This window comes from Gouania willdenowi, chromosome 8, assembly GCF_900634775.1.
Source record: "Gouania willdenowi chromosome 8, fGouWil2.1, whole genome shotgun sequence".
Classification (NCBI taxonomy): Eukaryota; Metazoa; Chordata; class Actinopteri; order Blenniiformes; family Gobiesocidae; genus Gouania; species Gouania willdenowi.
Window position 1 is genome coordinate 28,290,851 of NC_041051.1, and position 12,637 is coordinate 28,303,487.

General features: G+C 34.8%; 2 protein-coding genes across 3 annotated transcripts; one reads left to right on the forward strand and one right to left on the reverse strand.

Moving 5' to 3' along the window:
- Positions 1 to 479: 479 nt before the first annotated feature.
- On the reverse strand, positions 480 to 6,934 carry mcoln1b (mucolipin TRP cation channel 1b). Of its 2 annotated transcripts, none has more exons than XM_028455839.1 (5): positions 6,748 to 6,934; positions 4,822 to 5,042; positions 3,052 to 3,213; positions 2,126 to 2,282; positions 480 to 733 (listed from the first exon to the last, which is right to left on the reverse strand). In XM_028455839.1, the coding sequence occupies exons 1-5, from the start codon at positions 6,788 to 6,790 to the stop codon at positions 648 to 650; spliced, it is 669 nt and encodes a 222-aa protein (XP_028311640.1). In that variant the 5' UTR covers positions 6,791 to 6,934; the 3' UTR covers positions 480 to 647. The 2 variants fall into 2 exon arrangements, with proteins under 2 accessions (XP_028311640.1, XP_028311639.1); XM_028455838.1 differs by having other exon boundaries at positions 4,822 to 5,069.
- A 1,054-nt stretch (positions 6,935 to 7,988) lies between these two features.
- Positions 7,989 to 11,518, forward strand: LOC114468559 (trafficking protein particle complex subunit 5-like). The gene is made up of 3 exons (XM_028455531.1): positions 7,989 to 8,074; positions 9,677 to 9,949; positions 10,855 to 11,518. Exons 2-3 carry the CDS (start codon positions 9,680 to 9,682, stop codon positions 11,149 to 11,151), a joined length of 567 nt encoding a protein of 188 aa, XP_028311332.1. The 5' UTR covers positions 7,989 to 8,074; positions 9,677 to 9,679; the 3' UTR covers positions 11,152 to 11,518.
- The last annotated feature ends 1,119 nt before the right edge of the window (positions 11,519 to 12,637 follow it).

Here is a 12,637-nt window from a genome sequence, read left to right on the forward strand (position 1 = left end):
TGTTAGCCATTAAAATTGGTGTAAAACTTTTTTTTTGGGACTTTGAGAGACTTTATATTGGCTGTTCTGTTCATATCGGTGCATTAAGACACTTTTAATGTTGTATCGTCTGTATCAAAATACACAAAATTACTCCAGACGTACAAAACGGACACAAAAACACCCAAAATAACAATAAAAATACACAGAAGGACAAAAAAATAAAACAAAATGACTCTAAAACACACAATGACAACAAAATTACACAGAATGACAGAAACCATACAAAATGACAAAAAATAAATAAAATCACAACAAATTAAATACGTACACAAAATGACAACATAAATACACAAAATGGCCACAAAAATAAAGATAATGTCAGAATCCACACAAAATGACAACATATACACAAAATGACAACAAAAACACAGGAAATGTCAAAACATACAAAATGGCTGAGAAAACACAAATTATGACTCCAAAATAATTTCCTGTATTAATGATCAAATTGGTGACAGTGGGTGAGTGTCACTGGTTTAGACTGACAATAAAGAGGAACCAGTACAAACTAAAAGGCTTAAAAAGTTTCAGCTTATTTGTGTTTGTTATAAAACTGTGACGAGGCATAGTTTTAAACCCTGAGTGAAAACCAACAGAGGAACATCTCACTTGTAGAACTTGAGGGTGAAGTTCTTATAGTCACCGTTTCCTGCGGCCAAGCTGTAAATCTGTGGATCAAGCCCAATGCATTCTGGGTAAAAGAAAGGCAGAAAATAGATTTGAAGGAAATGACACACGAGGAAGCAAAAATACATTCAGCTGCAGCTCTTTCACCACAATCACATGTCTCTTATATCACATCTCAGCACCAGTGTTCAAACAAGGGCATGAAGAAGCTCTAATACAGATACACAAAGTGACACAATTATACACAAAATAACAATAAAACCACACAATATAAGAAACATACACAAAACAATTGCCAAAAATACACAAAATTACACAAAATGAACACAAAACAAACACAAAGTGACAGAAAAATTGACAAAATGACAACAAAAACGATACAAAAATCACAAAAACAAAACACACAAAATAGTACAAACATACACAAATCAACAATAAAAAAAAACACTTAAATATACAAAACGAAGAAAACAACAACAAAGAACAGACAAAAATAGTACAAACATATACAAAACAGTAAAAACAAAACACTTACAGTATATAAGAAATAATGTACAAAATAGTAGAATACACACAAGAGCAAAAAACAGACAATTACAGAAATGTATACAAAATGACATAAAATGACATAAAATAGTAGCAAAGAACACACAAAATGGGAGAAAAATACAGGAAATGACTCCAAAATACAACAAAAATACACAAAATGTCTCCAAAAACGCACAAAAATACAACAAATGATAAAAAATACACAAAATGAAGAAAAAAACCAAATCAACAGAAATGACACAAAATGACAGCAAAAATACACAAAATGCCTAAAAAAACCTACACAAAATGACAACTAAATTACTCATTACTTAATGCTAGGAGAGAAAGCACAACAGCTTCTTATTGTATTATATTTGTAGATTTGTATTATTTTATTATTGTTCTTCCTGAAGGTGTGCACTTGTATTTAATCCCTATTTAATTTACAGTCCTTTATTTCATTATGTAAATTTTCTTTTCTTTTCTTTCTTTTTCTATGTTTTAGTGTTTGTTCTTTTCATTCAATATTCTGGAGTATCTGTTAAAAAAAAAAAAAAAAAAAAAAAGCAATTTTTCCCTGGAATAAATAAAGTATATCTGGTTCTGATTCTGAAACATGAAGTCAGACTGAAGGAGGAATAATTTGAAAAGTCCTGCAGGGTGAACAGTCTGTTCATAGTGGTCGTAAATCATTCAGTTTGTCCAGATGTGAATGTGTTTGTGGCTTCAGTCACAGAAAAGCAGAAGCTTGTTTTTCAGCAGAGGGAAATGGAAAAGCTAAGCTATTTTCAGGAGTTATTCTCAGCTTTGAAAGTAGGGCACAGTTTGAGGGCCTTTCCTGAAATACTGTGACTCATTATTAACACACAACAGCACCGAGGACAGTTTGATGAAGATCAGATAGAGTGAGGAGTGGTCTACCTACCGGTGATAACGTGTGGGTCGATGTCGAACGTGTCATTGACGGGATCGATGGTTCCTCTCCTGTAGTACCTTTGGCAAAGTGAGAGCGCGCTCCCATTCACACCAGAGCCCAACACGTACGCGTACCGGCCCAGTGAGATCTGAGGCAGAGCCAGGTACTGAAGGACACACACACACATGCAGGATGGAGGACGTTTGGTACCACTATAACTATATACTCAATATTTCAGATCACCGAAAAACTCCAAAAACACGCAAAATCACTTCCAAACGTCTCCAAAAACACACAAAATGACAACAAAATACAATAAATGACAAAATACTCACAATGAAAGAAATTAAACATACATTCACAGAAATTACAACAAAAATGCACAAAAAAACCTCCAAAAAACACACAAAATGACAACAAAAGCTTAGAAAATGAAAGAAAATACACATAATGGCTCAAAAAGCACACAAAATGACCTAAAAACGCACAAAATGACAAAGAAATACACTACTGTAAATGACTCTAAAAATGCACAAAATGATAAAATATAATATATTACAGAAAATACACAAATAGAAAGAAAGTAAGTAAATGAAAAAAATGACAACAAAAATGCACAAAATGACAATGAAAATAAACAAAATGACAATTAAATTACACAAAATAACAAAAAATAAATGAAATAGAAAATGTCTCTAAAACACACAAAATTGTAACAAAATTCTGAAATTATTTAATAAAATACAAAACACTAATGCTCTGTGTGCCACTAACTACCCATTTTATTGGCAGGAAGAAAAAAACTCTTGTGTTTTTACATTGAAGAGCATTTCTTTCATATCATAACTAATTCCTCTTATAGTGTCACATGGTACATACTGTAATTATCTCACAGTTTTGATAGCAACTAATTCATAATCAGTAGGATAGCTGACCTGCTCCACAGCAAAGTGTATGTATTGGTAGAACTCCGTCTGCGTGTGGACAGCCTGGGGAACGTCGTCCTCATAATCCTTCAGGAAAAGGTGTTGGAATACCACCGTGTTCTCCTCTTTGAACGTCACCACCATTTGATTACTGAGTCCGAACAACACCAGCTGAGAGGCAGAGACAAGAACACCAGAGTGTTTGAAGTGTGTGTGTGTGTGTTAATATACTCTCAATGGCCTTCATGTATCAACTGTGTGTGAAAACCAGTGCAAACACGAGTGCACATTGTGTCGTACGACAGGACCAACGTATCTGACCAATCCCAGCGTACAAATAACCAGGCGTTGATAAATGTGGCAGCTGAATTTGATCATCATTAACATGTTACGCTCTACTTTCTCCTGACCTGCCACTAGGATGCCTTGATAATGGGCGGGGCTCCTGGAGCCGTTAAGACACACCCAGTCTATACTATAAAATCTCCAATGAACAATCTATGCTATGCTAACTAGCTACTCATTACTCAACATACGTCTCTATTCACTCTTCTCTCAGTCCAAGTGATAGCTTTTAGAAAAGGGGCGGGGCTAACAGTGCTCGTTTGTGATACAAGATGGTCCCAAAACATCACATGATCTTGTTCTCAGCCAATAGTAAATAATAAATTAAAGCTGATATCTGGAGTTTCTGAGAAATCTATGTTTATGTATGATTCTTTTGAAATTCATAAAAATACCTAACTAATCTTTTACTATGGTCTACTGTCGGTGGTCATTCATATACATTAATGTACTGTATATAAGTCCCTCTTTCATCCTTGAGACTGTCAATCAAAGTGGATGCAGAACTGTGCATGGAAACAAGGCCACACATCACAACAGCAAACAGGTAAATATGATTTTGGCTCTAACCTGACCCATAGACCTACATCAATGCGACCCGATGCGACCTTGTTATGTTACGCGATGCGCGTGCAGAAAAGTAGAGGCGTGGCTTCTGGGAGATTGCAGAGGCAGGGGGAGGAAGTGGAGCTGTTTAGGGCGGGACATCAAGACGTTTCTCAGAAACTCCGGATATCAGCTTTAAAATAGCCAGGTTTCAACCCATAAAGGGCAGTCACTGACATTTTACAACTAAATATGACAAATTTAAATACTTTGATTAAAATATTGAAAGTTGGACCAGGATCAATCAACAGCACTACTTCATACCCAAATACATTTGTATTCAGCAAAAAAAAAAGGTGGTTGTGGGGTTTAGTTACTCTTTAACCAATGCCTAATGATAATTTAAATGAAAATTAACACACCCACAGCCTAAAAGCGTAATATTATTTACATTTTGACGAGTCAGGCTGGCGAGTGTGAGCCCGTATAAGTTTTATCAGTGCGTTTATTGAAGGAAAACCAACAAAGTGCAGGTATCGGTAATAACGTGTTTTATTTATTTTTTATTCATTTTAATTTGTTTCAATAATGCGTTTTGATCTGTCCTGAATGTGTGTCTGCTTATGCTTAAATGACAACTGAGGCTTGTTTAATAGTTTATTTTCAGAATCCACACACAGGTTTGCGTACACGAGGTCGAACCGGACGTGAGATCTGATCGTAGCGTACGATCACGTCAGAATTGATAAATACTGAAGTTTGCGTGAATTTGGTCAGACACACATCGTACGCTCAGATCTGAACATACGAACTGTTGATAAATGAGGGTCAAGGACTTTTTCTCAATCCGGAAATGCTTTAAACTGGTGCCGTGTCTCTCCAACCTACCTGCACAGTGACAGTGACGATTTTCAGCAGCTGAAGGCCCAGTTTGAAAGGCTTGCGACCCTTTGCGTGGTATTTGTCACATGGGCTCATGAAGAAGTACTTGAGTTTCCTCCTCAGGGCTTCCTCCTCCTCCTCTTCCTCCCGATGAAGCTCGGATGAAACCAAGACGCTGGGACGGGAATGTCCTGCACCTCCAAGGAGATCCTGAGAGCCACAGCTGGCTGCAGAGGAGAGGAGTTGCTCCTTTTCTGTTTAATAATAATTAATAATTACCTACACTGTCAAGAGATACGTGCACTGATCTATCGTCATCTGATTTGGATATTAAATGTAAACAGCATTTCTTTAGCCTCGAAATTCAGTGTAAAAACAAAAATAAATTCTAGCTTTTTATGTTGAATTTTGGTCATTTTGAAGCCCTTTTCAGATCTTATTAAGCTAATTTTCTGTATAATTCAACAAGCCATTAATACATTTTGTTCTGGCTCAAAAGACAGACGAACAGACAAAACTAAAATGTCCCACAAAATGAGCCATGGCTCTGTTTCTCAATGGCTGATGTGTATTTAAATGTAATTTATCAATGCAGCAGATTGCCATTTATTCACCCTGGAACATACGGAGAGTATTGTTATTAAAGTATGACAGTTTTAATAATCCATAACCTACATTAATAAAGGCATGCAGTTTTACACAGCTTGCTCATAAATGTATTGGCATTGGCGTACGTTTTATTTGATTAAAATTATTTTAATGTTATTTTCTAGTTTGTAGATTAAGCAACAAAAACAAACAAACAAAAAGCAATTGAGAACAAATGTTCTAGACCACACATGGGCAACTGGTGGCCGTCGCTCAATCTATTTTGTGAGCCAGCAAAAACACACAATATCAACAGAAAGGTAAAGAAAAACACACAAAAGAACAACAAAAACACAAAGAATTACTCCAAAAACCAGCAAGATGACCGCACAAAATGCACAAAATCACTCAAAACACACAAAATGACAATAAAAATACACAAAATTAGAGAAAAAAAATCATAAAACAATAATATTTATACACGAAACGACAAACGACACATACTTTAACATATTAATGGTCAGAATGGTGATTGAAGTAAATAAATACAGAAATAAATTTTAAAAAAAACCCACACAAAATAACAATAATTCACAGAAATAATCGACAATAAAATGAGTCCGAAAACACACAAAATGGCAAAAAAAAACAACAAAAAAAAACACCAAATGACAATTAAATATATAAATAATAAGCAACAATGAAATATGTCTGAAAACACACAAAAATAATAACAATAAGATATAAACAATTACAATAACAAGACTCCAAAATGACCACAAAAAACCCTTTGTTCTTTCCTGTGTTAATGATTCGATTGGTCATTATTCTAAATACTAACAATGAATGTTATTACTGTGGCCCTTGGATCAAATACAATCATATTTTTGGGGCCCCATCTCTGTTCTAGACACAGGAGCGACTTGTTTAGAGCCTGCTGACACATAAACAGCATTTTAACAATGCTAATGATGCTAGGAACTAGGAGCTAATTAGCTTAGCCTAATATACATGTTTACTTATTATTGTTTGGATAGACAACATGTAAACTCCACACGGAGAGTCCCACTATAGTGTCCAACCCGGGGCTTGAACCCATGACCCTCTTGCTTGCTGGGAGGCAGAACGTAGACCGTGCAGCAAACTGGGGTGAGACACACGAATTTAAACGCGGGAAATGCACAAATTTGGACTTTTTTTTAATTATTATTATTATTATTATTAAAAAAAAAAATGTTTAAATGAGTCATCAAAATGTTAGAAATAACTGTTTACGCTTGACTGCAGTTATGGCTGCTCGGTGTTTACAGCGGAGACTGAATGGAAAAAAGCGTTTGGACGAACCTGAGGCTCCGTCCGCTCCGCAGGTGGAGCAGGAATCCGCCATGGAGGAACCCCGGAGAGGCACAACGTTACCGGCCAAGAAGAGGAGCAGGGCGGGGTGGACTCATGGTGGAACACGGAGTCACTGGAGCTGATGGGGTTGATGGTGCTGAAGCTGAGACACGGAGGTAAACACTGCTTCCTGTTACTCACGTGACCAAGTCACGTGACCAAAGACTTGGTATTTAATTTTTTTCCCCCCAGCACATCAGAACGTGTATGGAAGCCAATTCCCGCCAGTAAATATGAAAAATAAATAAATTAAATTAAATTAAAAAAAAAAAAAAAACAGGAAAAGTAAAATCATAGTAATAAAAAAATCGAATAATTATGAGATAGTAAGTCATAATTATGATAATTAATTAATCATAATTATGAGATAATAGATACTTAGTATCTCACAATTACGAGATACTAACTTGTAATTATGATATAGATATCTCATAATTACTCCGATTTTTTTAATTTTAGTTTTTTTCTTAACTGGTGGAAATGGGCTTCCATAGTATCTCATAATTAGGACAGCTAGTTTGAATATGACATTTATTCTTAATATATTCGTTTATTTAAGAAACAAAGGTAGAAGACTTGGTCTTTACATATGATTAGAAAAAAAATGTGATTTCATTTCAACATCTTTTTTTAATTTAACAACAATATTATGTTATTTGTAATTATTTACATATTCAACTGTTAATTTTGACAGCAAGCTACAAATACTTGACGTTTTGGTATTCCTGATAATTCTTTTATGTTCGTCTGTTTTCAGTCCCCTAAATTCATTATCATTTTCGTGGTTTATTTCATTGTGAGGGTTTTTTGTTTTCTGTTGGCAATTGTATGATTGTTTATTTTGTAATAGTTTTTTCAACATTCTTGAATTAAAATAAGACCAAACTAAAATTGGTGTTGGTTTACCTTAACTTATCGCGCCCCTTTAATATAATAGAATTGAATCTTTTAACAATTGATTGTTAATCTTCAAGATAATTTTCATTACGTGTGGGTTTTTTTACGTCTCACCTTGCTTTTCTAAGTGAATAAATTAATAAATAAAAAATGTCATTATTGACTGTGAATGAAAACTGGGTCAAAAATAGTGTTTTTTGTGAAAACTATAATGAAATTATTATGTTATTTTTAAAGTTTTATTTATTTTTGATAACACCGTCGTCTGTATTTACTCCAGTCCAGCAGGGGGCGGTAATAATGTCTAACATCTACCTCCATTAAACCCAAACAAAGAGAAGAATTTACCTGAGCTTAGCGCATTTAAATCATCAAAAAGGTCTGTTTATATTAATTATGTTATTTCTTCTATGTCATCATAACTAACGTGAACGTTTTCGGTTTGTTGTTTTTATTTCTGTGTTTTTACCAGTGAACTTAATTGCATTTTTCAGTGTGACGGACCTAGCATTTAGCAACATTAGCTAACGTAGCTAACGGAGGGCCACTTCTTTAGGTACACTACACCTACTGTTCCTTTTAAAATTAGCTAAATGTTAAATGACAGGGAAGAAACTGAATATATTCAGATGAAGATAATTATTGTGGTTCAGACTGAGCATCGGAATGACTAAGAATAAAGTGTTTTTGAGCTGATTTTTTATTTTATTTTTTGTGTTTGAACGTCAAACGAGCGTTGTAATAATGAAATATCTACGCAGATTTATTTGTATTTGTATTTCTGAAGCTATTTTCTACAGTTAAGAAGGTCATCAGTACTTTACAATCAGGAGGAAAAATATACAAAGGTTGAACAACAGATACATGTAAATATGAAGAAGAGTAAAATGACACAAACTATATTTGTTTATTTATTTCGAGCAATTTGGTACAAAACAGAAAAGCTTTCGTAGTACGTGTACATGTATTAACATAAATATTACACAAATTATTAAGATTAATAAATAAAAACACAAACTGTCACTTTTAATATGAAGCTGTAGAGTATAAGTGGATAGGGTTATACATTTGTATTTCAATGATACAAATATTCACTGTAACTTAAGGGTGTCTCAATCTAATATTGATATTAGTTCAATCCCAGCAAACAATGAATATAGGATAATATCAGCCATCATCTTAAATCTCTGACGTACGCACTCCAATACATCATTTGTTTTCATTGGATTTATTAAGCTTTTTTTTCACCATCTTCTTATTTCTATTTTGTTTAGTCTATTAAGTTATAGAATATGCTTAGGATTTTTCTTTTTCTTTTTTTGTTTTAGTTGAAAAGGACAGTGCACATTGATGAGCAAATGTAAAAATTACATATTGTAATTGCGCCAGAGTTAGCAAAAATGCTAATTTGCATCTGCTGTCTCTTGGCAGGTCACTAAACAAACATTATTCACAAGGCTTAAAGTACATAAATACAATACAATCAGTCAGTCAACAATACAGAGTGCATGAATATAAGAGTTAGAGTTAAAGTGCTTAAGTTTAGGTGTGTGTTGCCAGTGTATGAGTTATTTGGAAAGTCAAAACCCCCTCACCATTCACATATACAAAATCAACAAATGCAGTATGTGTATACATATACGTCTATGCAAACATGTAAAAAAGCAGGGCTAGTTGTGAGAACAGGTTTGAGTTAAACTAGTGGTTATTTTGCACTTTAGAAATATATATTTTTTGTATTTATTGATGTTATTTTTAAGGATCTTCTACTTATTCTTTTTTATTTAATGTATTCAATTATAGGATATTGTCATGTTTAAGGTTAACATGTATGTATCCCATTGGTTATTAATGAATGTGTTGTTTTTTATCCATACCTACTGTAGTTATGCTAACAGATATTCCATATTCGGACGAATAAATGAGGCCAAACCCACAGAGAGATTTAAAAATGACCTAGTGTCGGTCTCTCCTCCCACAGAAAATGGACTCACGCTTCACTCGAGGTAAATCCAACATCCTGGAGCGACCGCTGAGTCGACCTAAGACCGATGTGAGCGTGAGCGCCTTCGCCCTGCTCTTCTCTGAGATGGTCCAGTACTGTCAGAGCCGCGTGTACTCGGTAACCGAGTTGCAGTCGCGTCTGGCCGACATGGGTCAGAGCGTCGGGGCCGGCATACTGGACGTGCTGGTGCTGAGGGAGAAGAACGGGAAGAGGGAGACCAAAGTGCTCAACATGCTGCTCTTCATCAAGGTGAACTTATCTCCAGAGTCCAGACCAGCCTCACCTGTTACAGTCTAAACTAGGGCTGGGCAATATATCGATATTCAAGATATATCGAGTTTTCTATTTTGGCTATATAGAAAATTACAATATCACCCACATCCAGATATTTCTATATTTTTTGGTTTTATTTATACAATTGTACAGTACAATTCACATCATACAAAGTATTTAGTATTATTTATAAACTACAGTCAAACAGGGCCCTGTTTCCATATTTCTGATATATACATATTTTATAGCTTATTTTATATTGAAATACTTGTTTTAGGAGTCGTTGCTTTTGTTACTTTTCAGAACAGCATGAAAAACACAGTTAGACAGAAGTCACTCACACGTGCTGTCCCTTATGGGAGAAAAAAAGCCAAAAGTGGCACATATTCTGCAGCTGTTTGTTAATAATGTTTATTATTATCACCAAACTTGCTGTAGTAGATGTCCATACATTAGTTCAATTATTTCTGCTTTTGTAGCCTTCCCTACTGAGAATTGGCTTTATATTTGATATAAATCTCAAAGTGTTTTTTTGGGCGGACTACAGATTTCTGTATTTAAAACATGATTTATTGTCAGTCAGCATCAGATATTTCCAAAATTTCACATCATCTGTAATCACTAAAGGTTTTACTTTAATCTGAACAAAAATTCACCATGTAGGTCATGTAGAAGCTTAGAAAAAAACATTATTTGTTATGGGTATGTGCTTTTCAGAGAAAAGGGGCTGGGGCTTACGAGATTAGGTACATTCATGGGATGGATTGGTGTTTCTTCACATCCCACTGAAATTCAAACACACTTTTGATTGCTTTAAATGTAAATTGAACTAAAATAACTTCTGCCGACTGTTTACCAATGTGTGTCTGTTTCTCTTTCAGGTGAACGTGTGGAAGTCTCTCTTTGGCAAGGAAGCGGACAAGCTGGAGCAGGCCAACGATGACGACAAGACATATTACATCATCGAGAAGGACCCCCTGGTCAACGCCTACATCTCTGTGCCCAAGGAGAACAGCAGCTTGAACTGTGCCGCCTTCACCGCCGGCATCGTGGAGGCCGTCCTCACGCACAGCGGCTTCCCCGCCAAAGTCACAGCCCACTGGCACAAAGGAACCACACTGATGATCAAGTTCAACGAGTCGGTCATCACCAGGGACAAAGCCCTGGAGGGCAGGTAGACCTAGTGTGCAGTGAGGAGAACCACCAAACCTCCAGTGAAGGACATTAAGGATGCAGCTAGTCTGGGTTGGACAGCAGGTTAAATGTTGTATGTGTCAAACTGGTCAAATAATCTCAATTTTCACCTGAAGATGTACAAAAGAACTGAAGTTTTATAGATATATATTATTATTCATACATTTCTGAATTTATCCTAATATATTTCCCTTCTTTTCTGCAGAGGAACTGTTACTTTGACTTTTCATCACAACACTTTACTGGATTTATTCTGAATAATCACTTTGTAATGTAGATAGATTTTTAAAGTCACAGTTCATATTTCAAGCTTAAAAAAATAAAATAAAACATGTTGATAAACTATGTAAAGCTGACTTCTGTGCGACTTTGTTACATGCTTTCAGGAGCACAAATGTCACACTTGCACTCTTTGTGTTTATATGTCGTCCATGTGTCAACAAACAGTGTGTTTGGCAGCGATGTGTGTGAAGTTTATGGGACTCGGAAACATTCCCTGATCTTAACTTGACACCCCAAACCTGGGAAAATGTGGGAAAAGATCCTGAAACTGCCTTTAATCCATAACTAAAAAGTGAATATTGTTTGTATCCAAAAGTTTTAAAGGTTTAGCTCAAGAAGACAAAAAATTGAAAACTTACATACCTCTATAAAGAAGTTTTAGCTTTGGAAAAAAATAACTTCCTATTTATTTGTGCATACATTGTACAATGCTGCATTGATATTTTCCCCCTAAAATTAAAAACGCCATGTTTTTATTTTTTAGGTCCAACAAATTATCATGAAATGCTAAAAATTAGACCCACTTTTGTGTTCGAACCCAAATATTGAGAAGCTTTGATCTAAATGATGAATGTATGGCATTATTCTGGCCATGATCCTTAATAATATTCTACTGTGAAACGGACTGAATTATTGCTCTGCCAATCACTTCTTTGGATGTACAGGGAGTTAAAACATAACTTAAAACGTCCTCTAGTGCCCCCTAATGGATACTATATACAAAAAAAATGTCCAACTAAATTGCAGTAAAATGGGTTATTGAAAAAGGTAAAAAAATGTGGCCATTTTTTTTGTCAAAACTCATTAAAAATCATGTAAAATGTATACAATCACATATTTTAGATACGTGATAACACCTTGAGTGCAAAGAAAACAATATGCTTATATTCTTCATGCTCAAGGTTCAGCAAGAACATTGTTGCCTCAAATATAAATCTAGTTAAAAATAAAATGCAGTACAAAAATATCTTGTGCCTTGTTATTTTTGGGTTGTGACCCCATATGGGGTCACTTGGAATTGAAATGAGGTCACCTGAAATGTCTAAGAATTGGTAAAAAAAAAAAAAAATGGAAAAAAACTGATTAAAATTATATATATATTTTATTTCAAATTAACACATCACACACGATAAATATCAAACAACTGTATTCTGAACAAACTTTCTCAAATATAAATCTAGGTAAAAT